Source organism: Chanodichthys erythropterus, chromosome 11 (genome assembly GCF_024489055.1).
Source record: "Chanodichthys erythropterus isolate Z2021 chromosome 11, ASM2448905v1, whole genome shotgun sequence".
Lineage (NCBI taxonomy): Eukaryota > Metazoa > Chordata > Actinopteri > Cypriniformes > Xenocyprididae > Chanodichthys > Chanodichthys erythropterus.
This window is the reverse complement of record NC_090231.1, coordinates 8,259,907-8,287,376: the sequence shown is the minus strand read 5'-3', so window position 1 is coordinate 8,287,376 and position 27,470 is coordinate 8,259,907. Positions and strand designations below refer to the sequence as shown.

At 36.0% G+C, this 27,470-nt stretch overlaps 3 protein-coding genes across 4 annotated transcripts in view; all 3 read left to right on the top strand.

Annotated features, from left to right (window-relative positions):
• The first annotated feature begins 1,661 nt into the window (after window positions 1–1,661).
• snrpa1 (small nuclear ribonucleoprotein polypeptide A') lies at window positions 1,662–10,302 on the top strand. Its single transcript, XM_067401392.1, has 9 exons — window positions 1,662–2,726; window positions 2,814–2,961; window positions 3,054–3,132; window positions 3,223–3,269; window positions 3,343–3,445; window positions 6,167–6,246; window positions 6,558–6,630; window positions 8,999–9,092; window positions 9,306–10,302. Exons 1-9 carry the CDS (start codon window positions 2,645–2,647, stop codon window positions 9,458–9,460), a joined length of 861 nt encoding a protein of 286 aa, XP_067257493.1. The 5' UTR covers window positions 1,662–2,644; the 3' UTR covers window positions 9,461–10,302.
• Window positions 10,303–10,434: 132 nt separating this feature from the next.
• selenos (selenoprotein S) lies at window positions 10,435–17,186 on the top strand. Of its 2 annotated transcripts, none has more exons than XM_067401393.1 (6): window positions 10,435–10,657; window positions 13,502–13,633; window positions 13,713–13,819; window positions 13,901–13,990; window positions 14,066–14,138; window positions 16,271–17,186. In XM_067401393.1, the coding sequence occupies exons 1-6, from the start codon at window positions 10,576–10,578 to the stop codon at window positions 16,348–16,350; spliced, it is 564 nt and encodes a 187-aa protein (XP_067257494.1). In that variant the 5' UTR covers window positions 10,435–10,575; the 3' UTR covers window positions 16,351–17,186. The 2 variants fall into 2 exon arrangements, with proteins under 2 accessions (XP_067257494.1, XP_067257495.1); XM_067401394.1 differs by having other exon boundaries at window positions 10,436–10,657; window positions 14,069–14,138.
• A 1,340-nt stretch (window positions 17,187–18,526) lies between these two features.
• The window catches only part of chsy1 (chondroitin sulfate synthase 1), a 77,647-nt gene continuing 68,703 nt past the window's right edge, over window positions 18,527–27,470 (top strand). The window contains exons 1-2 of the mRNA XM_067400382.1: window positions 18,527–19,222; window positions 23,005–23,500. Coding sequence (XP_067256483.1) covers window positions 18,915–19,222; window positions 23,005–23,500 — 804 coding nt within the window. The 5' untranslated portion in view covers window positions 18,527–18,914. The remainder of the gene's footprint in view (window positions 19,223–23,004; window positions 23,501–27,470) is intronic.

The following is a 27,470-nucleotide window of genomic DNA, read 5'->3' as shown; positions in this document are numbered from 1 at the left end:
TTTCTGTGACATTCATATCAGGGTTTATATATATATATATATATATATATATATATATATATATATATATATATATATATATATATATATATATATATATATATATATATATATTAAAACTAAAGATTTCAACGTCATAGTCACAGAACTGCATTTACCACATCTTCATTGGTTATTTTTTTTGCTACTGTACCTTTTTTGGTGTAAATTTTATTGGTTTTACTCTCTTCTGAGACTTTCCAGTCTTAAACTATGAAAATATATGATTCAAGTATGAATTACTTGTTTTAAAATTAAAATAAATGTATGCCTACAACTTAAATAATAACTAATCTACACAAAGAGTGAAATAAACTTTGAAACATCAAATATTTACTTCTGAGAAAAATGATTTTATCATCATTCAATTCCAATTAAAGTGTAATTTTGTCAAAAGTATGAAAATATTATTTAATTGTATTTAACAAGCCAAAAGTTTGTTTTGAATTTACAAAAATGTTCCAAAAGTTGTTAAAGGTTGGAATGGAACCAGAATCCAATAAACAACCTTTATTTTTAAGAGTGCTCTGAACCTGAAGATAGAAACACTCAGCATTTGCCCCTACATTTATTCATTTAGCCGAGGCTTTTATCCAATTTGTCCAATCCATCCAACCAATTTGTCATAAGAGCCAACACTATTTGTATGACACACTGCCACATTTAGTGTGCAAACTTGAGCACAGCCTGTCCAAGAAAAGAAATGCCTTGAGGTTAAAAAGCTTTACTTTAAAAGGTAAACAGAAAAGTTACAATGCTGTATTAAAGGTAAAGTTCAACCAAAAATGAAAATAATATAATTTATTACTCAACCTCATGCCGTTCCACACCCGTAAGACCTTCATTCATCTTCAGAACACAAATTATGATATTTTTGATGAAATCAGATGGCTCCGTGAGGCCTGCATAGCCAGCAATGACATTTCCTCTCTCAAGATCCATTAATGTACTAAAAACATATTTAAATCAGTTCATGTGAGTATAAAGCGACGAGAATATTTTTGGTGTGCCAAATAAAACAAAATAACGACTTCTATAGTGATGGCCGATTTCAAAACACTGCTTCATGAAGCTTCTCGGCAGAATATCATAACGCAGAGTATTTAGAAATTAAACGTGTTAAGATAACTGTTTCAGCAAGAGGAATGAACTAAATGTTCATTACGCCATCTGTGGTTTACTTGTATACCCTGACCATTTATTTTATACAACTTTAAAGGTCCCGTTCTTCGTGATCCCATGTTTCAGACTTTAGTTAGTGTGTAATGTTGTTGTTAGAGTATAAATAAAATCTGTAAAATTTTAAAGCTCAAAGTTCAATGCAAATATTTTATTTAACAGAAGTCGCCTACATCGAACGGCCAGTTTGGACTACATCCCTCTACTTCCTTCTTTAATGACGTCACTAAAACAGTTTTTTGACTAACCTCCGCCCACAGGAATACACAAAAAAGGGGGCGTGGTCTTATTGCGCTCCCACGGAGAAGAGCAAGAGTTGCGTTTGTAGAGTGTGTTTGTCGCCGAAACGGTGTTATTTTCATCCCGCAGACCAATCACCTTTGTTTGGCATTCCCAGGGACGCTGTACTTAGAGATCAATGGTTACAATTTATGTTTAACTCGGTTCCCGAAAATTATAATTGTGGTATCCTTACTGCAATAGTTAATGTTGGACTGCAGTGCACATACTGGCCACAAGAGGGGACTATGTTTATGTATATGGCTGTTTTCCGTATGAGGTACTCTTCTGAGTGAGTGCTAACGTTGTACATTTTCTGTCGCTGCTTGTGGAGATTAAAGAGTTCAGTCTCTCGGGAATTATTGTCTTTTGTGTTCATTCGGCACAACACCACAATAATCCACATGTAAAACTATGTGCAGCACACGTTATGGTAAGAGGCGTGACCTTTCCGGGCAAGGAGCGCTAAGCTGCTGTCGAATCACAACACAGGAACCGCTGGCACAATCAGAACTCGTAACGTATTTCTGAAGGAGGGACTTCATAGAACAAGGAAGTCATCAGCCCGTTTTTATGACAGTGGAAACAGCGGTATACAGATAAGTAAATTATGTGAAAAATACTGTTTTTTTACACGCGAAACATGAACACATGTTATATTGCACACTATAAACACAATCAAAGCTTCAAAAGCCACGAAAAACGGGACCTTTAACATGTTTCAGTGACTAACAAAAGAAAATGGCTTCGACTGGAAGGACTGTGCTGCACTCTGGTGGCCTTCGGTTGAAAGTGACTCTACAGTGTTTTCTTTTTTATATATATATATTATTGCATAAATTAAACATTTTAATACTTAATAATCATAATCAGCGATTGTAGTCTTGAGAGAAATACGATTATGATTATTTAAAATGGCTACTTTTTCTCTTTTTGTAACTTGTTTTGTATGTACGCAATAGCACATCGCTCCTCCAGCCCGCATGGTGGCGCTGTGGCTTTCTCCCAAACGCGGAGCTTGTTTCGAGAAGAACAGAACAGTCGCTTCCGTTTGGCGGCAGCGTGTGTAAATGTAATACGTACTTAAAAACTTTTAAACAAACACGTTTCTTAGTGATCAGACTCATTGTTCCTCTCAGCTGCTGACATGGTGAAGCTGACGGCGGAGTTAATCGAGCAGGCGGCGCAGTACACGAACCCTGTGCGGGACAGAGAGCTCGACCTGCGCGGTGAGTGAAGGAAGCATCTTCATTCCCATGTGAATCCTTGATTTATGCGCGTTAATCTCAAATTAACCCCGGTCCGTGTGTTTGTAGGCTATAAGATCCCTGTGCTGGAGAATCTGGGCGCCACACTCGATCAGTTTGATACCATTGATCTGTCCGATAATGAGGTCAGAAAACTGGACGGGTTCCCACTGCTGAAGAGACTCAAAACACTCCTGATAAACAACAACAGGATCTGGTGAGAATCAGATGAATATGTATTACGCACGGTTTGTCTTCATCTCTTTTGTTATCTTACAACGCTTGGTGTTTTTGTCTCTGTTATTGCAGTCGTATTGGAGAGAACATGGAGCAGGCTTTACCAAACCTGAAGGAGCTCATTCTCACAAGCAACAACATTCAAGAGCTGGTGAGTTCAACCATAGATGTGCCTTTATGCACTTTAATTCATCAGTGGCCATTGAATAGTGGAGTAATGGGTGTTTCTGGTGCTCAACAGGGGGATTTGGATCCTCTTGCGACTGTGAAATCATTGACCCTGCTCAGGTACTTGCTGAATAAACTGCTTTTATTAATGTTTTTACTTCAGATCATTTGAAGTGGTTTTTCTCTTCTGTAGTCTCCTCAGGAATCCAGTTACCAACAAGAAACATTACAGGTTATATGTCATCAATAAAATCCCACAGATCCGTGTTCTGGACTTCCAGAAGGTGAAACTGAAGGTATGATTAAACCATAATGCTTTGTCTTTTATTTGATCTACACTAACATTCAAAATAAGAAATTAATATTTTTAATCAGCAAGGATGCATTGAATTGATTAAAAGTGACAGTAAAGGCGTTTATAACATTACAAAAGATTTGTTTCAAAGAAATGCTGTTCTTTTGAACTTCCTGTTCATCAAAGAAACCTGAAAAACAATATCAGTTTCCACAAAAATATTAAGCATTACAACTGTTTTCAACATTGATAACAATCATAAATGTTTCTTGAGCATCAAATCAACACATTAGAATTATTTCTGAAGGATCATGTGACTGAAGATTGGAGTAATGATCAGCATTGCCAATTTAGTGATTTTGTCACTAGATTTAGCAACTCCCTCGACCCTTTTTTTCAAAAGCCTAGAGACAAATCTAGCAACTTATCTTGATTATTATCTCACTCACTGATCTATATTTATATAAATCAGTAAAATTGTCATTTAGTGTTTTAGCTACTTTCAATTGAAAGGAGTTGGCAATTTTAAAGCAGTTTACATTTTAAATTGTTCATGTAGAAAACAGTTATTTTAATTTGTAAAAATATTTCATTACTGTTTTTACTGTATTTTTGATTAAAAATGCAGCCTTGGTGAGCAGAAGAGACTTGTTTCCGAAACATTTAAAAATCTTTTCAAAACTTTTGAACGATAGTGTAGGTTTTTTTTTTGTGTGTGTGTGCAGTTCATGTTTGTTTGGTTTGTCAATGTCATGTTTAGTACCGGCAGATTTTTTTCTAGTGCTTATTATTTATAGAATAAATCATTTTGGATCAGTATTTAGGGTTGGGAATTGAAAAATTCATTGCAATTCTGGAATCACATATTTAAGGTTAGGAATCGGATACTTTTTATAAAATTAATTTCAACTCCGCTTATTTCTGTGTGCATTTTAATATGGCTTTAAACTATTTAAGCCTCTCATAGTGCACGAATACTGAAAGTTCTTTCACAGCTTCTTGCACTTGAATAGATAAATACACACAAAACATTGTCAAAATAGCCTCGCATAAGTCAGCCTTGTTTATTAGTTTAGGCTGATTTTTGTTCATGTTATTCAGCTGCAACAAAGTGTTTTGCAAAAAGACAGAATAAATATGCATAATTATTTAATTGTTTGCCTTAATTTTTTTTTTACCATATTTGAATCAAAACGGGTTATTAATAAGGCTGGTATTGAGACAATTTTCACGATTCGATTTGATTACTATTCACATGCTTTCGATTACGATTTCAATTCGATGTCGATTATTTTGGATGTAGTATTTCAGTTACAGTACATGGCAAATTTTCTAGAGGAAGAAAAATCTCAACTAATGCTGTAAACTACACATGCAAGTCAGTTGGTATTACTATAATATTATTGAAGGTTAAACTTATTTATATACAAACACTTAAATTACTGTGTTTTTATTATAAATAGAGTTTTGAATTACATAATCATATTTCTACTCCAATTTGCTTTTTTTTTAATATAAACATTTAAATGGCGGTTGTCATAACGGATTTATAATAATAAACAATAAATAAATATTGAAGAACATTAAAAATTATAATGAATATGTAACGGTGCATAGCTATATTTATCAGAATATTGCTTTCTAGAGTTCACTTTTCTAGCTGACTGAGTTGGTCACTGAATATGTTTTTCTGAGGTAAATGTGACGTTACATGACATTGTTTACAAGCTGTTTTATTGACGTATATCTGAGGTTGAAACACTGAGTGATTACACGAGACATGATACAGATTTCGATAAGTTGTACTGTATATTTTAACATACCTTCAGTTGTTTAGCCGTGTTTATTACACGCTGTACCTGGTATTAAAGCAGAGGAGAGGATGTTCACATGCGCTCGTACTGCCGCTTCTCTTTAACTGAGGCGCTACAGCGATCTGTCACGCCACATTAAACGGCGCGGGATTTATTATTTAAATCTCATAATAAGATGGACGTCATTTGAAATCTGAGACTGCTTCATATCAAAAGTAACAAAGCAAAAAGATTATTGCGATTATATATTGGATGGGAGGCGCTACATGTTCTGTTCATTCATCAACTGAAAACTGACTAATCGATTCTTGGGATTTAAGAATCGATATCGGTTTGTAAAAATAAGAATCGATTTAAAATCGAGAAATCCAGCCCTAGTAATTATTAAGAATCGGAATTGCTAAAATTCAAACAAGACCCAACCCTATGATTATTAGTGAGGGATATATTAATATTGTTAAATTATTATCTGTGATGCAAATACACCTTTAGTTTTACTTCTGAAATACAATTATAGATCTGTGTTTACTAATAATGGTTTTGTACAAATTGTTCAGAATATGTCATTGCTTTATGTTTTCTTGAAATGAACAAATTGATAAAATTCATACGGCTTCCTTTGGACAGATTATTTCTGGAAGATTTTTCACACAACATTTTGTTTTGTTTATTTATCATTGTCGTATCACTCTGGGCCCTGTTCTTCATACATCGCTTACTACATCCGACATTATTTTGTGATAATTCTCTTCTGCCTATTTTGTTTCTTTTAAATGTGTATACAGAATAAACTGGCTTGATTGAGTTGTCTGAGATCATTCAGTAATGCACGTATGAAGAACAGGGCTGTGGTCCATGTCATGGTCTGTTGTGAACGTTTGCTTGAACTTTCTGCTGTATCGCCGCAGGAACGTCAGGAGGCTGAAAAAATGTTCAAAGGCAAACGAGGTGCTCAGCTTGCAAAGGATATTGCCAAGCGAACCAAAACGTAAGATGAAACTCCTTGATCAAGCTCAGCTCTCCCGAATTACTGGACTGTGGAAGTTATGAACTCGGCATCTCGGAGAATGAAAATTCACCCTGATTGGCTGTACAAAGCTAAATTTCCATGTTAAACTTCAGCAGTGTTTCTCAGGGGAGCTGGCTCAAGGCTTTTCTGTCTTGTATCAGTTTATTCATATTGATAAGATACTCAAGATACTACACTCTTGATTGTGGGAACAGCGGTTGAGAGGCTGCAGAGGCAATCTTCAACATGTTCGCATAGTCTGATTCCCAAATTTACTCTGTTGCTCTCAGGTTTACTCCAGGAGCTGGACTTCAGACTGAGAAGAAAATGGGACCGTCTGCTGCAGATGTTGAAGCCATAAAGGTATGGAAGAACCAATTGTTGTGTGGGATGTGGCACTGCCTGCACACACAGCTTTCAGACACGACTTTCTTTTCTTCTTTATAGTCCGTGCAGTTTCTATGGTGTTATTTTAATGACAAATATGTCGAGATATGCATCCATGTAATGCGGTAGCACAAATATCTTTGATCAAAGGCGGATTTACTTCACTTCTTCATGCGCACACACAACAAAGCACTGCAAGTGTGATATATCACAGCTTGTTCATTATCAAAATTATACCGTCAAACATATGTCGTCATTTCTTTTTGAAACATTCTCGGTGTAATTCATAACTACACGTTTATAATGATCAATGCATTAAGGTGATTGTCTTATTACAAACTGTACATTTTATGTAAAGATAACATGGTAACACTACAATAAGGTTATCTTTGTAGAGACTAACAAGTCATTTTCAAATGTATTTTAATCGTTATTGAGCATTTATAACTGCATAAACAAGAGTGGTGAGTTCAATGCAGTACCTGCCAAATAGTGTTTACAGCCTGTACATGGAAAAATTGTGTTTTTTTTTTACACTACCATTAAGAAATTTGAATCAAAGTATGTTATGGACTTTTCATGAAGACTCTAAAGCAGTGGTCGGCAGGAGGCGCAGCCATGTTGTTTTGATAGCGGCTGGTTCTGAAATAGATCTTTGTCTCGTAGTGCCGTCTAATATTATCACTGTGTCTACACCAGACGTAACTTTTTTTCTGAATTGGCTAAAAGCTGTCTACACTGAATGCGACAAAACGACCGTTGCAAAGCACTTGGACTGTCTAAAAACAGATTGGGGAATCCGTTTACTGTCGGGAATGTGTTGTTGCATCCAGTGTAGTCAATATCACTGATTATAACGGGTCCTCCTATTATCTTTTGATGCATTGCATCGCTCGCGTCTGGTGTAGACACGGTGTTATATTCTTTGAAAACAGTGACACTTTACAAAACTAGGTTAGAATGCATAGTTGTCTTTCCATTCTTCTTTGTATGCCCTATTTTCGCTGACAACTTTCCTCTTTAGACTCTTTGATAGTACCATTTTCTCTCACTAGCTAGCTTAAATGTTAACATCACTCTGCACATGACGTAATAGAATAATTTCAGCATGCAAACAATTTAAAGGTGCCCTAGAATCAAAAATTGTTATATTAGCTGTGTGAACTTTGTTTATGCACTGTATAACTGCACTTATAGTCGAGAGCTCGGGAGCGCAGGGAGCGAGAGATTTAAAGGGGCCGGGCAGCCTGAATCGGCGCATAGTTAATGATGCCCCAAAATAGGCAGTTAAAAAAATGTATTAAAAAACATCTATGGGGTATTTTGAGCTGAAACTTCAGACACATTCAGGGGACACCTTTAGACTTATATTAAATCTTTTGAAAAGACGTTCTACGGCACCTTTAAATAAATGCAGATTAGTATGTGAGGATGCCAAGGAATAATTCTAAGTGTAAAAGTAGGCTACATCAAATAATTATTACAATAAGTTAAGCTCCATTGTGCAACAAGCAAATTAAAATGATACACATTTATTACTCACAATATGGAAAGAGGAAATAAAACATAGTTCATTAAGAGCATGACTTAAACATGCCATTAATGGCCTTATTCAAGTCCTCTTTTATTTTTTTAGTTATTTTTATCCATTCTGCATCTCCCACATATGTGTGTTTTAGCAAGGCGGTCTATGTTGCAAGTTGGTGAATGAAGATACTGGCCAGGTCACTACTCTACTTTATTAATTTATCCAGTGTAAAACCCAGACACCGCCACACAAATGTGGCTTTTTGTTAATGACTGTCCTACTACAGGATTTAACAGAGTAACAGCTCAATACCAGTTACAAAACACTGTAACAGTCTGTCACAGGCAATTCTAGTTGCATTTTTCAGTTAATTTCTTAAATTATCCTTTGACTATGTTCTGGTCCACCATCTAGTGGTGAGAATTTTTTTTGGCCCGATGCCAAACTTAATTACCAACCCCTACCCTAAAGAATCATAGTAACTTTGGAAAATTGGCATCCGATGTCTCCTTTAAAAGAAAATCTCCCTTTGCTTTTAACTTCAATCAGCATAACTTTGCAGATGTTATTTGTGCTCTAACAGCAACATTACACACTAACCAAAGTTAAAAAAGTGAAATCCTCATCTTCTCTCCTGGCTTTAATATTGGCAGAAGCATATATATGTGTGTTTATTGCCACTTTTCATTGGTTTGATGCATGTTTGCTGAATAAAAAAATGAATAAATACTCCTCAAATGTCAGTTTAATGTATTATCCATATAGGTGTGATGTCCTGATATAATGCATCTCTTTGTAAATGTTGTTTGCATGTAGAATGCGATTGCTAATGCCACGTCACTGGCTGAAGTTGAGCGGTTGAAGGGGCTTCTCCAGTCAGGACAGATCCCAGGACGAGAGCTGAGATCAGGTATTATTTTGTTATACACATTTATATGTAAACGTTACTCTGTAATCACAAATGATTGTGAAAACACTTTATTTCATATGTGAACGAGTGGGAGCCCTGTGTGTAGCTCATTTTTGGTGAAGTTTGTAATCAAACAACATTTAAATGAGTAACGGGACATACTCTCTGCTTTTAAGAGCTAAAAATGATCAAGCTTCTGTTTTCCCTTTTCAGGAGCAGCTAACATGGTAGAGGAGGAGGAGGAGGAGGAGATCCAGGAAGAGATGCAGGAGTCAGTCCCCATGTTTGAGGACATGCAGAGCATGAGAGACGAGGGAGAAAACGGAGATGATGTCATGCAGGAGGATATGCATGTTAACGGATCATAGTTGTGTTCGATCAGAATCATGAATGCTTTTGACGCTGTGTTTGACAGCACTTTTCTTTTGTAAATTTAAGTGCATTAAAAATTTGTTTTTTTTTAATGAACAGTGATGTGAAAGTTTTTCTTTATGTATATCTGAACGTGGTCAAGAATTTCCTGTTTATTTACTGTTCTAATATTTTCTGAATCATTCTCAAAGACTAGAAATTAAAAATATGAATCTGTACTGATTATTTACAGTTTGTTCAGTGTTAAACTTTTCTAACTCATGGCACATTTCTTGCCCATTATTGGCCACACATTTTGTAAACGCTTAGAAAAAATCATCAATATAATTTAGAACAGGGTTTCTTGATCTTTTAGTCTCCAGAAATGATAATCCTCGTGAGGGACCACTTCCTAAAATTTAAAAGGCATCTCTATAGTTTCTTGTATAAATACCCAATTTATATTGTAAAAATGTCTAAAATATTACTTGGGGAAAAAGAAATAGTACTATACACTACAGTTAAATGGGTAACAATTTACAATAAGGTTCATTTGTTAGCATTAGTTGATGTACTAACAACCATGAGCAATATATTTGATACAGTATTCGTTAATAAAAATATAACTTCATTGTTTATTCATGTTAGTTCACAGTGCATTTAACTAATGTTAACAAAACTCTTAATGGAAATATAAAAATGTACTAATACATTATTAAAATCAACTAAAATTAATAAATGCTGTAGACGTATTCTTAGTTTAACTAATGTAGATAACATAATAAATGAAACATTGTGAAGTGTTTCTTATGTACTTGTGTATCTTATGTATTATGTACTTGTTTTACTCTATCAATAAAGGTGATATTTCAATATTTACATTTCAGATAAGTCAAATAACCAATGCAATAATCGAAAAATAGAGTTTTTAGTTTGCCTTTGACTTGGTTTGTCTCAGTTGGGTTCCCGTAAAGGCCACGCCATCTTAAAGCTGATTGGCTGTCTTGTGGCTGCGGAAGTGAGTCAGTGTGTAGCAGGGAAGCTTGAGTGGAACTAAATGGACGGAGTAAACATGCGCTAATTATTATAATTATTTTCATAACATTATAAATCATCTTAAAAGCGTTTTAATATGGAGGCAGAAGGTGGTGCGCGTGTCCGAAATGAAGATGTTCCTCCCCAGAACCAGGATCTGAGTTTTCTGCTGCCATCTGGTATGTAAACATGAGCCTGAGCTTCAGTTCAGTGGCGTTTACTGACCTGTCATTATTCATCATAAGTGTAATATAGTGTAATCCGTTTGATTGATATCTAACTGTGACTGTGGGTTGTAAAAGGACTCTGAAGGAAACATTGATTTGACATTTTGATGCGGATCTTCTCAGAAAATGCCCAGAACACGCAGAACGTAGTCAATAATAGTTAGACTTTAATGGCCTGTTTTAATAAGCCATTAAGTTAACAAACTTAACAGATAAATAAAAGAACATTCCATCGTTTTGTGAAATGTTTTGCTTTGGAAAATGTAATTCTTTAAGTAATATAATATTTTATCTGATGCGATGATGCGGACATTTTAGTTATTTCTTTATTTACATGTCAGTACAAATTTAAATAAAGCCATGTTAAAATAAACTAATAAACCACATTTTATACTTTATATATTTATACTGTAAAATTTATTGTGTTATTATATTAAAACATATAATGCCATTTCATGCATTATGACTTATTTACACTGTTGAAGAGTTGGATTCTCACGCTAAACATGGCCAGAGTTTCAAAACACGAGTTGGACGTGTGACGGAGTATTTCTGTGCCAAACACACTACTTCGGATTCGGAGAGTTTTTTTCGAGTGTGTCCTGTATGACGTCAAAAGAGAGCGGAATTCCTTGTATGGGCACGTCTCCCTGATAATCGTGCGCACACACATCACCCAAAGCAAGATCAAGATCACGCCCATCAACACGCTTCGTTCGGGATACAGAAGCCGAGAGATTTTTCAACAATGGCTGTGTCCCAATTCAGGCGCTGCACCCTTTGAAGGCCGCATACCTCATCGAGGCAGTCTCATTTAAGAAAAATAAGCGTTAGATTGCAACGTAAGAAAGAAATGACAGTATTTTACACCTCACAATGAATTTCAGTCAATTTTATTACGGTTACTTTTCTTAAATATGACATCCTTGATGAAGTATTCAGCCTTCAAATGCGATTTCTGAAGGATGTAGCCTCCGAAATGAGACACAGCTCCTGTCACCAAAGGATCGTATTTTTAGTTGTGAGGGAAAGATTTCCTTATTCAGAACCCAGCGTTAAGGGAACAGAGGATGAAGTTTGTTTTTCCGGGACAGCAACGGTGTTGTGCACGTGTGTTTGTTTGTTCCTGGGAGTTGGTGACAAATACTTTGTAAACTAGAGTTGTCAAAAGTACTGACTTTGGTACCTATCGGTACTGAAATTTTAAAAATGTGATGCTTTGAGTGCTGTTTAGCAGATTCGTAAACACCTCTGATTGGCCATTGTGTTGATGCACTCATTGGATATGTCTGTGATTGGCTTCAATGATCAATGCATGGCAGTGATTGAAAGCACACGGAAGTGTTTGAATTTGAAAGCGTTTTTAAAAGCAGGAGCACTTCAAAGCAGGCGTCTATCAGTGGACTGGTATGCGATAATGGCCAATCAGAAGGGTTTATGAATCCACTCAACAGCACTCAAAGCATCACATTTTTAAAATTTAAATACCGACTAGGTACCGAAGTCGGTACTTTTGACAACTCTATTGTAAACAAGTCCCAAATCGGCGCTGGATTGGCAGATCGCAGGTGGTGAGTAAAGCAGGTGCATATAATGTAAACAACAGAAACGTTTTGTTCCCTTTTTATTTATAATGATGTCGCAGCTAGCAGATGATCTCTACACAAAAGCTGTGTGAGCTCGTGACTCTTTAGCTCCGCCCTTGGTACTGACGGCAGACACGCCTCCAGGAGCTCAAATGTTTCTGAAAAGACTCGGTTTAGCGTATCTATCTTTTATAAATATGATAAAACTAAAGACTTTTCGGAGATATGAAGGATGCATTGTTACTCTATATGTACTCAAGATTAACATGAGATTGGCAGAAACTTTGTGTGGTACCCCCCCCCCCCCCCCTTAACAGAAATGAAAAATAAGTAGATGATGATATTATTAATAATAAGTATATAAATAATATAAATAATTTATTATATTTCTATAAAAACAGATAAGTCAACTAATGAATTTGAACATTTGTAATTTTGCACATCCCTAAAAATAAGATGTATATTATTTATATATAAAGCTTCATGACATATGTTTGTCAATAATTACAGTTGTATAGATAATATTAACAACCATCAAATTCTGTTGATAGTTTTGAAAAGGTTTTTAATCAAGTGAGTGGTTTTAAGATTTTTAGAGGAAATAAATTTGAAATATCTTTTTTAGTCTTCTTTTGATTTAATTATACTTTATTCTCGCCATGAATATAGCCTTTGAAGCTGGTATGGCGTTAAAAAAGAAAGAAAGAAAGAAAGAGAAAGAAAGAAAGAAAGAAAGAAAGAAAGAGAAAGAAAGAAAGAAAGAAAGAAAGAAAGAAAGAAAGAAAGAAAGAAAGAAAGAGAAAGAAAGAACAACCATCAAATGATTAATTATATAGCAGACTATTTAAAGGGATAGTTTACCTAAAAATGAAAATTCTGTCATCATTTACTCACCCTCAAACATGTATGAGTTTCTTTCTTCTGTTGAACACAAAAGAATATATTTTGAGGAATGTTGGTAACCATTGACTTCCATAGTATTTTTTCCCCCTACTATGGAAGTCAGTAGCTTCAGTCAACTGTCTGTTTATCCATATTCTTCAAAATATATTTTGTGTTCAACAGCAGAAAGAAACTCATACAGGTTTGGAACAACTTGAGGGTGACAACATTTTAAATTTTAGGTGAACTATCCCTTTATCATACTTTTGAAAAGTGCTTATAGACTTTGCAGTGTCTGGAATGTAAAACATTATCTTTTTTTCAACAGTTGCTACGCTCCTGTCTGACTATGGCTGGTATCTGGTATTCGTGTGTGTGGGAGGATTTCTGCTCATCCAGCATCTCCGCAAGAACAGATCCACAAACAATCAGAGCTCTTCTGTGACAGCGGAGAGCCAAGGTCAGAACCCACACTGTCTGCTGTTTGAAATACCTCAAAAGTATTAGAGATATTAACAGGTTGTGTGTCGCATCTGCAGACCCCGTATCTGTGGTGCAGCGTCAGGAGGCTCTGGAGGCGTCACGCCGCAGAATGCAAGAGGAGCAGGATGCCAGAGCTGCAGAATTCAGAGAGAAGCAGCAGAGGGTGAGTCTCGTGCGGTGATGTGATCAGACAGGTCGGATGTTTGATTTGCACTATTCATGCTGGTTTATTTGTTCTCTTTAGCTGGAGGAGGAAAAGAGAAGACAGAAAATCGAGATGTGGGAAAGTATGAAGGAAGGAAAGAGTTACAAAGGAAATGCAAAAGTTGCACAAGTAAGACTTCTGAGATGAATCTCTCTAGGCCTCAGGTGTCAGGTGGTGCATTTACATATTGTTTCTTGTTTCCAGCAGAACACTGAAGAAGCCGCTTCCACCAGCTCACTCAGACCAAAGACAGACAAAAAGCCCCTTCGTAACAGTGGTATGCAGCATGTGCACAATTTTACATTTTCTCTTATGATTAAAAAGAAGAGTCTCTTTTTAAACATTTTGGGTCTTTATTTTTTTAACTGTTCAAAATACAAACTATGCAAAATTGAAGAAAATACAGTAAAAAAAAAAAAAAAAAAAACATATATATATATATATTTTTTTTTACATGTTGTACCTTGTAAAATACTATTATTATTTTATTATTATTATCTATTATAAGTATACTTTATTTCCTCAAAAATTGACCATTCAACTAATCTTGCTAATCTTGAACATTTGTATTTTAAATATATATATATATATATATATATATATATATATATATATATATATATATATATATATATATATATATATATATATAATTATATAATATACACACACACACAGTACAGTCCAAAAGTTTGGAACCACTGAGATTTTTAATGTTTTTAAAAGAAGTTTCGTCTGCTCACCAAGGCTACATTTATTTAATTAAAAATACAGTAAAAACAGTAATATTGTGAAATATTATTACAATTTAAAATAACTGTTTTCTATTTGAATATATTTCACAAAGTAATTTATTCATGTGATGGCAAAGCTGAATTTTCAGCATCGTTACTCCAGTCTTCAGTGTCACATGATCCTTCAGAAATCATTCTTATATGCCGATCTGCTAGTCAAGAAACATTTAATGTGTACAATTGTACAAAATATTTGTGTACAATATTTTTTTTGCAGGATTATTTGATGAATAGAAAATTCAAAAGAAAAGTGTTTATCTGAAATCTAATCTTTTGTAACATTATAAATGTCTTTACTGCCACTTTTGATTGATTTAATGCATCCTTGCTGAATAAAAGTATTCATTTCTTTAATTTCTTTTCAAAACAATAAAAATAAAAATTCTTACTGACCCCAAACTTTTGAACGGTAGTGTATAATGCTACAAAAGCTTTGTGTTTCAGATAAATGCTGTTCTTTTGAACTTTCTATTCATCAAGGAATTCTGAAAAAAAAAAGTACACAACTGTTTTCAACATTGAGAATAATCATAAATGTTTATTGAGCAGCAAATCAGCATATTAGAATGATTTCTGAAGGAACATGTGACACTGAAGACTGGAGTAATGATCCTGAAAATTCAGCTTTGATCACAGGAATAAATTACTTTGTGAAATATATTCAAATAGTACACAGTTATTTTAAATTGTAATAATATTTCACAATATTACTGTTTTTTTACTGTATTTTTAATTAAATAAATGTAGGCTTGGTGAGCAGACGAAACTTCTTTTAAAAACATTAAGAATCTTAGTGGTTCCAAACTTTTGGACTGTACTATAATATATATATATATATATATATATACATATACATATACATACAAATGTTCAAGATTAGCTGATTGGCTTCATTACATTTTTGACTTTTAGAGTGTTTCGAAACATAATGTTATTCATTTGAGTTGGCTTTTCACACCTAAAATGGTTAACCCTCGGTCATTCTAAACCCCTGGTAAATGAAATCCTGGGTTATCTTTATTCACATTTCACACTGCTCATACTATTCCCAGGATTGACAGTTAATCATCCTGGGTATTCATAGCTACTGTTTCACACTTCACATTCCTCAAGTCCTTATCTGCAGCGTTTCACACTGTACAAGTTTGGCACCGCAAAAGCGATGCTAACCCTGGGTTGCTAACCTGGGTAAAAAGCGGTGCTAACCCCAAATGCTCATTTACCTGGGGTTAAAAGGTTAGGACAAGGATAATCCGGGGTTAAGCGCAGTGTGAAAAGCCCTTGATACTAACAACATTTAATCGGATTATTTAACATACTTTCAGAAAGTGCATACAGAATGTTCTTTTTTTTCTTTTTTTGAGTCCACTAACCCAAAAAATTAACCCATTTTCAGAATAGCCCAAGATTTCACAGGGGAAAATGATCCAGGTTGTTAATCAATATTGCAGCGATATTCAGAGATTAAAGGGAGAGTTCGCCCTAAAATGAAAATTATGTTATCATTTACTCACCCTGGTGATGATAGACATTATTGTTTAAAAATATTTTGGGACTTTATTTTCTTCTTATTTATGTTGTTGTTTACATGATTTTGTGTCTGTTTTTACTACAGGATACAATCCTCTGACTGGAGATGGAGGAGGAACGTGCTCCTTTAGACCTGGCAGAAGAGGACCGTCCGCTGGTGGATGAGGTTAAAGGTCGTCAGAGTAACCTCTGACCCTTTGACACTCCCCCATAGGAACACATGAATATTAACTGAACAAGGCTGTCAGCACTCATCATAGGACAATAGCAAATATGGTTATTAAGGATCTTCATGAACACTTTCATTTTTGGCTTATACATTATCTAAATTTTCACTCACCCTCATGTCGTTCCAGCCCTGTATGCTGTTACATTTTTAATCAGTCAGTTCTATCTTATGAACTCAAATGATTTTGAATCTAGTGCACTGGTTGAATGGGCTTTTGTAGATCTTCTAAGGCTTATTTGTTCCCTTTCGAGCTGCATGAGTGTCCTTTTGTGTTTCACAGTAACATCATTTGCAGTCAGAATGACAGAGTGAGTCGATAAAGACAGGCTCTTCTTTTTTAACATTTTTTAAAGCAAATACTTTTTGTTTAATTGCACATTATGATTAAGAAACTATTGCCTATTTGTATGATTGACAGCTTCTAATGACGCCTCCTCGTCAAAGGTATTGATACTCCTGGGGCAGGCTGATGATGTTCAGTAATGAAACGTGTTCCTGTTTTTAGCTTTTGCACTTATAAAGGCTGTGCTAAATGAACACCTAGAGAGACTAAATAAAAATGCAAAGTGCTACATTTATATCATTTGAAGTGTTTGTATTCTGTTGTTAAAGTAGTGCTGTTTCATGACAGATCCATCAGTGCAGTTGTTAGTGATGTAAAATAGCAGCCTACGTGGTGTGAGGTCTTTGGTGTTTTCAAAAGCATTTGTTTAGAAATGATGTAGTTATTTTGAGTTTTTCAGAATTAAAATGCATAATTACTCAGTGTTTGTCCATGTCTTATTTATGAGAACAACAAATTTCACTGCTTTATCCTGTTTCAGGACATTCAAAGTAACAATTTACACTTTTTAACAGGATGGAAAGTTATTTTTAGGTCACAGGAAAGTCAAACACTCAGAGAATAATATATTTGACTAGAGAAAGGGAAAACATAATCTACTTAATAAATTGGAATCTTTCAAAACAAATTGTGAATTTCTAGTATTTAATGTTAGAGGTTAGTTTGTATATAGGGACCTGGCAAAAATAACATCATGTAATTAGATTATTCAAATTCACCCTTATGTTCAGTTAATTATGATTCTGTGATAAAAAAAAAAAAAACTAAATAATTTTGTCTTAGTCATATATGTTACGACAGGAAAATACACAGCAGAAGAATCTCGCGAGGTCACACTTTATCCACTAGGTGGCGAGATTAGCACGTGATTTGGTCATAGTTATAAACGAAGCGAATCCTGTTATAAAATTAGAGAATTAAGCTTAATTTTCATGGGAAACCATAATCAGAAATTTGACTATTAAATAAGAAATATAAATATATAATTAATATATTGAAAAAAAATAAATAAATAAATAAATAAAAAAAAAAATATATATATATATATATATATATATATATATATATATATATATATATATATATATATATATATAATTAGCACGTGATTTGGTCATAGTTATAAACGAAAGGAATCCTATTGTAAAATTAGAGAAATAACCTTAATTCTCATAATATGAAATTTGACCATTAAATAAGAAATATCAATACATAATTAATATATTTAAAAAAATATAAAATAAAGTGAACTTGACATAACGTTGTTTAAACATGCACTATCCAAAGAGTATTATGATATTAAAAATATTTTAAGCCTTACAAATTCCTCACGAAGTGAATCCTAGATTTGTCAATTTAAAAAAATAAATTTGTCACATTATTTTTTGAATAAAGACTGCACACCAAAATCATTACAATAGCTTTTCTTTCGTTCAGTTTTGTATGGAAAATATATTTTGTTCTCTTCAGAAGATATGTTTTTATTTTGAGACTTAAATCTATTTAAAGTACTTATATGATTTAAGGCGAAAACTGGCATTTAATAAATACATTATGAAATAAAATTCTATAGTAAAGCGTGTGCATCCATTACAATAAACAAAGTTTAATGATTAACCTCTCAAAGGAACAACTGAATTCACGCGACAAAGGACGCAACGCTTTTCCCATGCATGAAACGTCATCAGCTAGCTGTCCTCAGCCAATCAGGAACGAGCTACGGCGCCTGCAGCGTGTCAAAAACCCTTGACGGTTAAGCCGCGTCGTCGCAGACGCGTTTCAAGCACTCGCGCTCACTCACAATGGCGAGATAGTCTCGAGAACGAGGATGCAGCCGCACTTCTTTAGACAGCAGACCGTTAATTTCCCTTGACTTATCTCCGATTTAGGCTCCAAACGACGGAAATACCTTCACGAACCCGATCATGGCTCGTGTGGAGCGGATAGCTGGTGATTAGATGGCAGTGGCTGGTGATATATGGGGACTGGAGCGCTGCAACGTACACAGCGGCAGTGAACGGTGATCAGCGGCGATCATGCTCGGACCCAAACCCAGTGTTCTGGACGGGACTGCAGCAGCGGGTGGCGTTTAAAACGAACCGAAGGCACAAAGAAATAAAAGCCCTGACTGATCCGGAGCTTTGAGTATAAGCTGAAATGGCAGGCAGAAGTCGCAGATCGTGGTTCAGTGTGTTGCTGGGTCTGGTAGTTGGGTTCACACTGGCGTCCAGGCTCATCCTGCCCCGGGCCACTGAGCTGAAGAAAGCGGGTCACAAGCGGCGGGCGAGCGGTGGCACGGGTGGCTGCGGAGGTGGAGGAGGGATGATGATGATGAAGAAGGAGTACGGAGGGGTGCTGATGCCCGGCACCGAGAAGCCCGCGGTGCCCCAGTCCAACAGTTTCCTGTTCGTGGGCGTCATGACCGCGCAGAAGTACCTGAACAACCGCGCCGTGGCAGCATATAGGTAATTCATCGCGTCCACTTACGAAGAATCACCATGGTGACCGTAGTTTCGCCCAAACACAGCATAGTTACGAGCGTGAAGAAACGGTACTGCACATTTATTGTAGTAGTAACGATGGTATTTTGGCTGGTTACCAGAGTAAATCATGGTAAGGATAGAAAGAGGTCAGGTTATATGCTGGAGCAATTTTATTGTAGCTAAGTTACTAGTTAGTTTTTGGACGGCTGTTATTGGTAATTTAACGCGTTCACGTAACGTAACGTTACGTTAAATCACCTTGGTAACTGAGGTGTAACTTAAAGTCGTAAAAATGTATTTCTTCAAAAATACATTTGTCATATTTGGCAAATACCAGTTACAGGTAATTCAATGCTTTCACGTAAGTGTCATAATTAGCTAAATATTAACAATAATTCTGTTGTATTTTGTTGGAGAGAGGCCAGGGTTAACAGGGTTTAACATATTCCTGTAGAAAGAAACACCATGATGGTACCCATAATTTCTGCCGAATTGTCATAATTATGTATTTTTACTTCAATATAGTAATAATAATACTGTATCTTGTAAAAGCATTCAGATTTTTCTCATTGTATTTGATGACACTTCTGACAAATACAATTTTTACCACAGTTATACTGTAGTAAAGTAATTCTGTGGTATTTTGGTGGTGACCGAGGCCAAGGTTATGCTTTATTTCATCAACATTATAATAAAACACATTCCTGTACAAAGAATCACCATAATGGTACCCATAATTTCTGCCGAAATGTCATAATTATGTATTTTTACTTTAATATAGTAATAATAATACTGTATCTTGTAAAAGCATTCAGATTCTTTCCATTGTGTTTAATGACACTTCTGCCAAATACCATTTTTGCCACAGTTATACTGTAGTAAAGTAACTGTCATTACCATTAGTAAGGATGGGATGTGAGAGAACTGTGTTATGATGACTCATTTTATTTCAGCTGTTTAATTTCCTCTTTTGAGGTTTCACAGGTGATTAAATGCAGTCTTAAATGAAGAATCATTGTGGTCAGTATCTTCCTCTCATTTTTAAATTGCACTTTTGGCTAATACCCCGTTATTATTTTAGGAATAGTATTTGTATGGTGCTTTGGCGGAGACTATAGTGATTGCCGTGGTAATTTGTGTAAGGATGGAGAGGACAGAGTTGTGTTGAAGCAAACATTTATGTCATATTATTAGCAGTATTATAATTGCCTTGGTGGAAAAGCCAGAGCATCACAGAAGTATTTACAATGGCTGAAGCTCTTGTTGCTGTATTTCCTACGATTAAGTGCTTCTAGTTCTGCACAGGAGCGATTTGAAGATGCAAAGCATCTAGAGAATGTGTTCTCCAAGGATTGCTAAATCTTATTATTTCCTCTCTTATTGATTTGATTGCATTATTTGATTTGCATGAGTAAGCAAAATTACAAAATGCTTATTTCATGCAAGAAAATGAGGAAGGTAGTCTGTCAAAGCAGAGCTTGGTGTCGTCTTTGTAAATGTCAGAATGACACCATGTCTTCACTGCTGAAGTGTGCAAAAGGTTAACACGGGTATCTTTGGTTTCCCCTTTAGTTGCAGAGAACAGGAAGCAGGGTTTTGGTAAAATTAGATGTTGGCAAGAAGAGGGGATATTATCTGAACAAAAACAGTGCAGCCTTTCCACGCGCTGACATGCGGGACACAAATGTATTTTAGAGACTCATGCTTGAGTGTCTGGACAGGAATGTTGCAGTGTTAAATTATGTGTATCTCTGAAGCTCTGCTGAACTGATTTAGTTGCTGTAAGTGTCCTCCTACACGACAGGGTCATGGCAGAATGGAGCTTCTGGCATGCTGAGTACTCCATTTAGTTTAACTATAAACATGTGGAAAGAAAACCGATAATCAGCTTGGGACTTTTGTTTTAAAACCATCTGAATCATCCTAATGCTACTTCTTGCTCAATTTGTTCATCATCCTGATAATAACTTGAGGGAGTCTTTTTACTCAAGTCTTCAGTTCCTCATGGCAGTATATTCTGAACAGTGCTGCATACCCAAGGTTTTTGTCTCAATGCTGATACAGTACATAATCATAATATATATATTTTTTTTTCTCGTATTTCCCAACCTATGAAAGATACTAGGTATTTTCCTACCTTATATTACCCAAGTGAAGTGTTGAAGTCTCCATTCAGCCGATCTCCGGGTCTGGCTGTACCACTTTTAGCATAGCTTAGCATAGTTCATTGAATCGGATAAGACCAATAGCATCTCGCTCAAAATAAATGACCAAAGAGTTTCGATATTTGCGCCTGCTGCACTCATGGTACGGCAGCAAAGTTCTGTGATTATTATGCCGGAATGAGAGTATAGCTCCTAGCCATATCGGCCTAGAAAATCGCAACTTTTCATTTTCTATTGGTCTTAGTACACAATTTAACTACAGAAGAGTCAAGTTTTAAATAGGAAAAATATCGAAAGTCTTTGATCATTTTTTTTGAGCGAGATGCTATTGGTTTCATCAGATTCAATGAACTATGCTAAAAGTGGTACCGGAGATCGGCTGAATGGATTCGAAAACGGTAAAACTCAACTGTTTAACTTTAGGGGGGGTGGAAAATGAGCCTATTTTCAAAAAAAGTGGAGTGTTCCTTTTTAAAGGAGTAGTTCACTTTCAAATGAAAATCGTCCCAAGCTTTACTCACCCTCAAGCCATCCTAAATATATATGACTTTCTGATGAACACAATCAGAGATATATGAATAAATATCCTTATGCATCAGAGCTTTATAATGGCAGTGAACAGGGTTCACGAGTATGAGCTGAAGAAAGTGCTTCCATCCATCATAAACATACTCCACACGGCTCCGGAGGGTTAATAAAGGCCTTCTGAAGAGAAGCGATGCATTTGTGCAAAAAAAAAAATCCATATTTAACAAGTTATGAAGTAAAATATCTAGCTTCCGCCAGACCACCTTCCGTATTCAAGTTACGAAGAAAGTGTAAAACTCTCACAGTTCAAAAAGCTTATGCTTCGTCCTGCGCCTTCCTTATTTAACTTACGGAAAAAACGCAACACTGGCGCAACACCAGTTTACACTTTCTTCGTAACTTGAATACGAAAGGCGGACCATTGATATAATAATAATAAACGGTTGTTTTATTTTTCAGTACATTAATATTATTGCTACATTCTTATTGCTATGGTTTGTTTTAATTGTAAGTTTAAAATAATACAATTTTTAATAATTATTATTATTATTTTCGTTGTTGTTGTTTATCCATATTGAATAGGGAAATTTGGTTTGAAATTTTGAAAAAAAAAATGTCCTAATCACAATCCTGATAATTTAACGATGATGTGAGAATTTGTAAACAAAATAGCTGAAATAAACACAATATTTACTCAAAATTCACTTGAGTATTAAAAAACAATATTGTCAGCAGATTTTGCTTTTGATAGGAGAGATAACTTTTTATTATTATTACTACTATTCATTTGTTATTTTTAATAATAGATCCTTGAAATGCCTTTCGTTTGATATTATAGAAAAATAGACATAACTGTTTTGTTAGGGTACTACATAAAACATTTTGGGGTAAATTTGCAGCACAAATAACTATATTGTGATTTAATGTTAACATGATGTAGGGTTTTGGTCATACTGCTCACCCCAGGCCAATTTAGTGGTTGATCGGTCGCTAATTATGAACTGTTAGTGAAGTTTTTTTGTTTGTGTTATGATGCTCACACACATATTTCTCCTTTTTTGTGTTATGTAGGACCTGGGCCAAGACTATTCCTGGCAAAGTGGAATTTTTCTCCAGCGAGGGTTCTGACACGACAATCCCAATTCCCATTGTGGCTCTGCAGAACGTGGACGACTCATACCCTCCACAGAAGAAGTCCTTCATGATGCTCAAGTACATGCATGACCACTACCTGGACCAGTTCGAGTGGTTCATGCGAGCCGACGACGACGTCTACATCAAAAGCGAGAAGCTGGAGAGCTTTCTGAGGAGTCTCAACAGCAGCGAGGCCATCTTTCTTGGCCAGACGGGCATGGGCGCCCGTGACGAACTGGGCAAGCTGGCCTTGGAACCAGGGGAGAACTTCTGCATGGGCGGCCCTGGCGTCATCATGAGCCGTGAGGTGCTGCGCAGGATGGTGCCCCACATCCGCCAGTGCCTGCAGGAGATGTACACCACCCATGAGGACGTGGAGGTGGGCCGCTGCGTGCGCCGATTCGCCGGGGTACAGTGCGTCTGGTCCTATGAGGTAAGATGAGTTGAAGTTTGTGGGGCATAACGTGCAACACACCTGCATTTTTTTTTTTTTATTATTATTATTATTTATTTGTGTGTGTAGTTTGTATAATTACAGGGCCAAACCACAGTGATCACATGACCAAGATAAAGCAGAGTACCCTTTGCATAATTATTAGTGTCCTATATTTCCTGCAGCTCAAGGTTTATAATGCATATTGTTCGAAAATGCCTCTTCATTGAACTCTCAGAGCTGCAATTTTCATGCTACTGAAAATTATAGGTTAGAGTGAAGCAGAAAAGAGCTGCATTCTTTTTTCCTAGGTGGCTTTGATCCTTCAAAGGATTTCGGCGATACCTGACCAGGTATTACTGATAGAGCTGGACAATAGTGGAATGTGTTCAAACGGGAACATGGCCTATCTCTGCCAACCAGGGATGGCTGTTTTAGATCAGCTGTTTTATCAGAGCCGTGATGGGGTGACTCATAGGAAATGAATTGGAGATTGGACACTGACTTTTTGAAAGGGTGACCTCTGACCTTGGAGAGATGAGTCATCATCTCTCCAATGGATGAAGGTCACCATCTTATACTATTATGGCATCATCTTCCCCTTTTCTTTTTGTGAGCAGACTGAGTAGCTGAAAACTACTTTAAAAAAGACTGGCCATTTGCAGAGAACATGTTGGTCATATTTCACAAAAAAATCTAAAAATGTTCTTTTTTGCATCAAGAAAATTAATCCTCTTTTAGGACCATTCAATTTTTTGCATTGTTTTCATGTCATTTAAGTAGATTTTATCCATTTGTCATTACTGTAAAGTTTCTAGATGTTTTCATTTTGAGAGAATTTCTAATAATTCTCCATGATTCTTAATACTTTTAATCCATTTTTTTTTTTTTTTATTTCATTCCATTACAGGTAAACGCTTTACAATAAGATCCCATTAGTTAATATTAGTTACTGCATAAACTAACAATGAGCAATACAGTATTTATTGATCTAAGTATTTATTGTACAGTATTTATTGATCTTTTAAAAATCAAACAGATTAATGCTTACAATTAAAGTCACAAGTTATTCAGTCAAGAGCAGTGAGCGATTTTTCTCTTTGTTTTTTGTTCTTTGATTAACATGACAGACAGGTTTATTAGGCTGCTGTCACTTTAAGAGTTTATGCACGGATCCGATATACTGTTACACAACATCATGCGTTTTCTCTCAGCTATTTACGTTCCAAAACTGACTGTATTTATCTGAATACGTGGCAAGTTGATTATTTTGACATAATTATGTATGTATTTGACCATTTAAGTGCAATAAGCCAAGTCAATTTGGTGCTTGAGAGCTGTTTGAGAAGCAGCTTTATTTGCGCACCACTTATATAGATTACTTTTGGTGTGAGAGCGAAACCTGTGGAAATGACTACAATTATGCATAATACAAGCACTATTCATGTGTTACAGTAATTTGTGGAGGAAAATGTGCTTAATTTCCATAAATATTTTGGAATTTTTAAATATCGTGGTCCTAAAATAGTGTTTTTCAGACAGAAAATACTATTTGATTTTGGGGTGAAGTGTGACCTAGGCATGTTCCTCCATCTACAGCTTCAGGTGTTTGCTATGGGAAAAGAAACTAGAAGTTTTGTGTGGATCTTTCTGTGCTGTTAATGTTTATCTGGATTTCCTTCTTTTTTTTTTTTTCTTTTTTTTTCCTGTTTTCTGCTAGTTTTGAGTAAAGCACTTTGCATTTTTCTCCAACATCTCAAATAAGTCTTTGCGTATCGTTTAGTCTACCAAGACCATCCGTCAAGGCGAGATTACTTTTTTTCCATCTGCTCCAGATGAAGAAGCCACATGCACAATTCGTCACCGTAAATGTGACATCGCTTTTCACAAATTTGCAAAATGGAAAAATTAAAGGGTTGGAAAGTTATCAGAGGTGCTCCATGAATCTTTTTCGGCTTGTGGAATGGGGCGGAATTGGAACCTCCAAGTCTTAACGAGCCTCCCCTGTGACTGGGGCCACTGGGATTTTAATGCGCATTTGATGTGTGCTTTAATTACAGCCGTGCAGGATTAGTTAGAGACGGCACAGCTGGGCAACCTGCTATTAATGTCGGAGCATTCTGCCTCTGGTTCTTTATGGAAACGGCCGAGACCTACTGCACTGCAAGTCTCGACGGGCCCTGCGAGAGCTTCAGCCTCGTAAAGTGACCTCAAAGACCTCACAGCTCAAAATGGCAGCCTGTTACTCCCTTAAATACTGATATTAAGCGTCTTTGTCTGTTTGGAGCTCTTCAGATGTGTATCTGTCTGTGCTGCTGCTCAGCTTCTGTTTGTTTATGGCCAGAGCGCAAACAGTCTCATCTGACCTCTGCTTTGGGCTCGCGAATACTTGAGATGATTCTGTGCGCAATTTAAGCGGGTATAATGAAATGTCACATTTTCTCTGTCTGTTTTTCTCAGAATTGCCCAATTTGTCTTAATTTGCTAAGTCAAGCATCACTCTGACCTGTAAAGGCCTGTTCACACCAATAACTATGACAATAACCATAATTTTTCCAACTGATGAATAATAAGAACATTGACAGCCAATCAGAATCTAGCCAAGTGCTCGAGCATTAAAGCGGCCAATGATAAAACTTCAGCGCGTTTATAATAAACATTGCTGTGAAAACTAATATAGTTATTATCATTATAGTTAACGTTAACGAGGGACCCGAGCCAAATCTAGAGGTCAGATCATCATAGAGACGTGTGGGTGGACTTTTCTGACTTGGTCCAGTAAGCAACCACCCACCCACCTCAGGGCACTCTTTTATCTAATCTTTTTACACTTAACCAGTGATATCAAACCTTGGCACTGCTCAGCTGGACACTCGTGTTATATTAAACCTGTCGATCTGGGAACCTTCTCGCAGCTGCTGTCGTATCTCTCACTTGCTGACCTTGTCCTGTCCTGGTTGCTGCCTTCCGCATATTAGTGTCTAAACATTAGTAATGGTGCTCCGATCAGGATTTTTGGGGCCGATTGCCAATCACTGGCAGCAGTATTATCTGATACTGATCACCGAAATAAATAATAGGCCAATATTCTTAACAACAATGTATTAAAAAATGAAGAGATGAGAAAGTATTATGAATTGACAACTCTTTATTTATTGGCAAGCAGCGTGTGCAACATATTCCATTCCTTCTCACAGCTTAGACAAATATAGGCCTAGCATTCCTGTAAAATAAAAATAATAAAAATAAAAAAACAGAAACAGAAAGTTAATTGCATGTGAAACAACACTGCATGGTCTTCACTGTATAAATTAAATATAGATTAATCGTACTAAATCTGCTAAAGAGAAATGAGTGATTTTTCTCTGTCCTTTTGTTGTTTGATTCACATTAATGACACAGACAGCAGCAGGTAAATTAGGCTGCTGTCACTTTAAGACCGAATGCACGGATCCAATATACTATTACTAGGGTTGGGTACCTAACTCTGTACCGGGCACCGGCCGAATTACGTTGGTACTACAGAGTACTGATTATCATTAATCAATCGGTGCCAAATTCCGTTACCTGAGAACGCATCTGGGCGCGAGAGTAAGGTATGTTAGAGAGAGAGAGAGAGACCATGCAAAGTCACCCCAGCAACTTGTTCAAACACAACACAAAGGGCAATGGCTAAACGTTCTGAAGTGTGGTTACATGTCATAAAACTAGATGCAGACAGAGACAACTCTATTTGCAATATGTCAGTAAATACTTGAAACGCGCTTGTATATGATCTATGATCCACGTTGTTAATGAGAATTGTTATTCTCATATTAGTTCTGCGTTCTCAAACTGTTCTCACGCACACTCCATATGTTGTTACATACTAAATATTGTCACAGTCATATTTTCCACGTGATGTTAGTCAAACTCCAGCTCTGACAGCATTGTGGAGAAAAAGAAACGACACTTTTGTGCTACTGTGCTG

Bases quoted from the DNA above. Each gene is read 5' to 3' on its own strand.
- selenos (XM_067401393.1), top strand. From the start codon at position 10,576: ATGGAGGCAGAAGGTGGTGCGCGTGTCCGAAATGAAGATGTTCCTCCC. The intron at 13,634-13,712 runs GTCAGAACCCAC...TCGCATCTGCAG, and splicing joins TGTGACAGCGGAGAGCCAAG to ACCCCGTATCTGTGGTGCAG. The intron at 14,139-16,270 runs GTATGCAGCATG...TTTTTACTACAG, and splicing joins AAAGCCCCTTCGTAACAGTG to GATACAATCCTCTGACTGGA.
- snrpa1 (XM_067401392.1), top strand. From the start codon at position 2,645: ATGGTGAAGCTGACGGCGGAGTTAATCGAGCAGGCGGCGCAGTACACG. The intron at 3,270-3,342 runs GTACTTGCTGAA...TCTCTTCTGTAG, and splicing joins AAATCATTGACCCTGCTCAG to TCTCCTCAGGAATCCAGTTA. The intron at 9,093-9,305 runs GTATTATTTTGT...TTCCCTTTTCAG, and splicing joins AGGACGAGAGCTGAGATCAG to GAGCAGCTAACATGGTAGAG.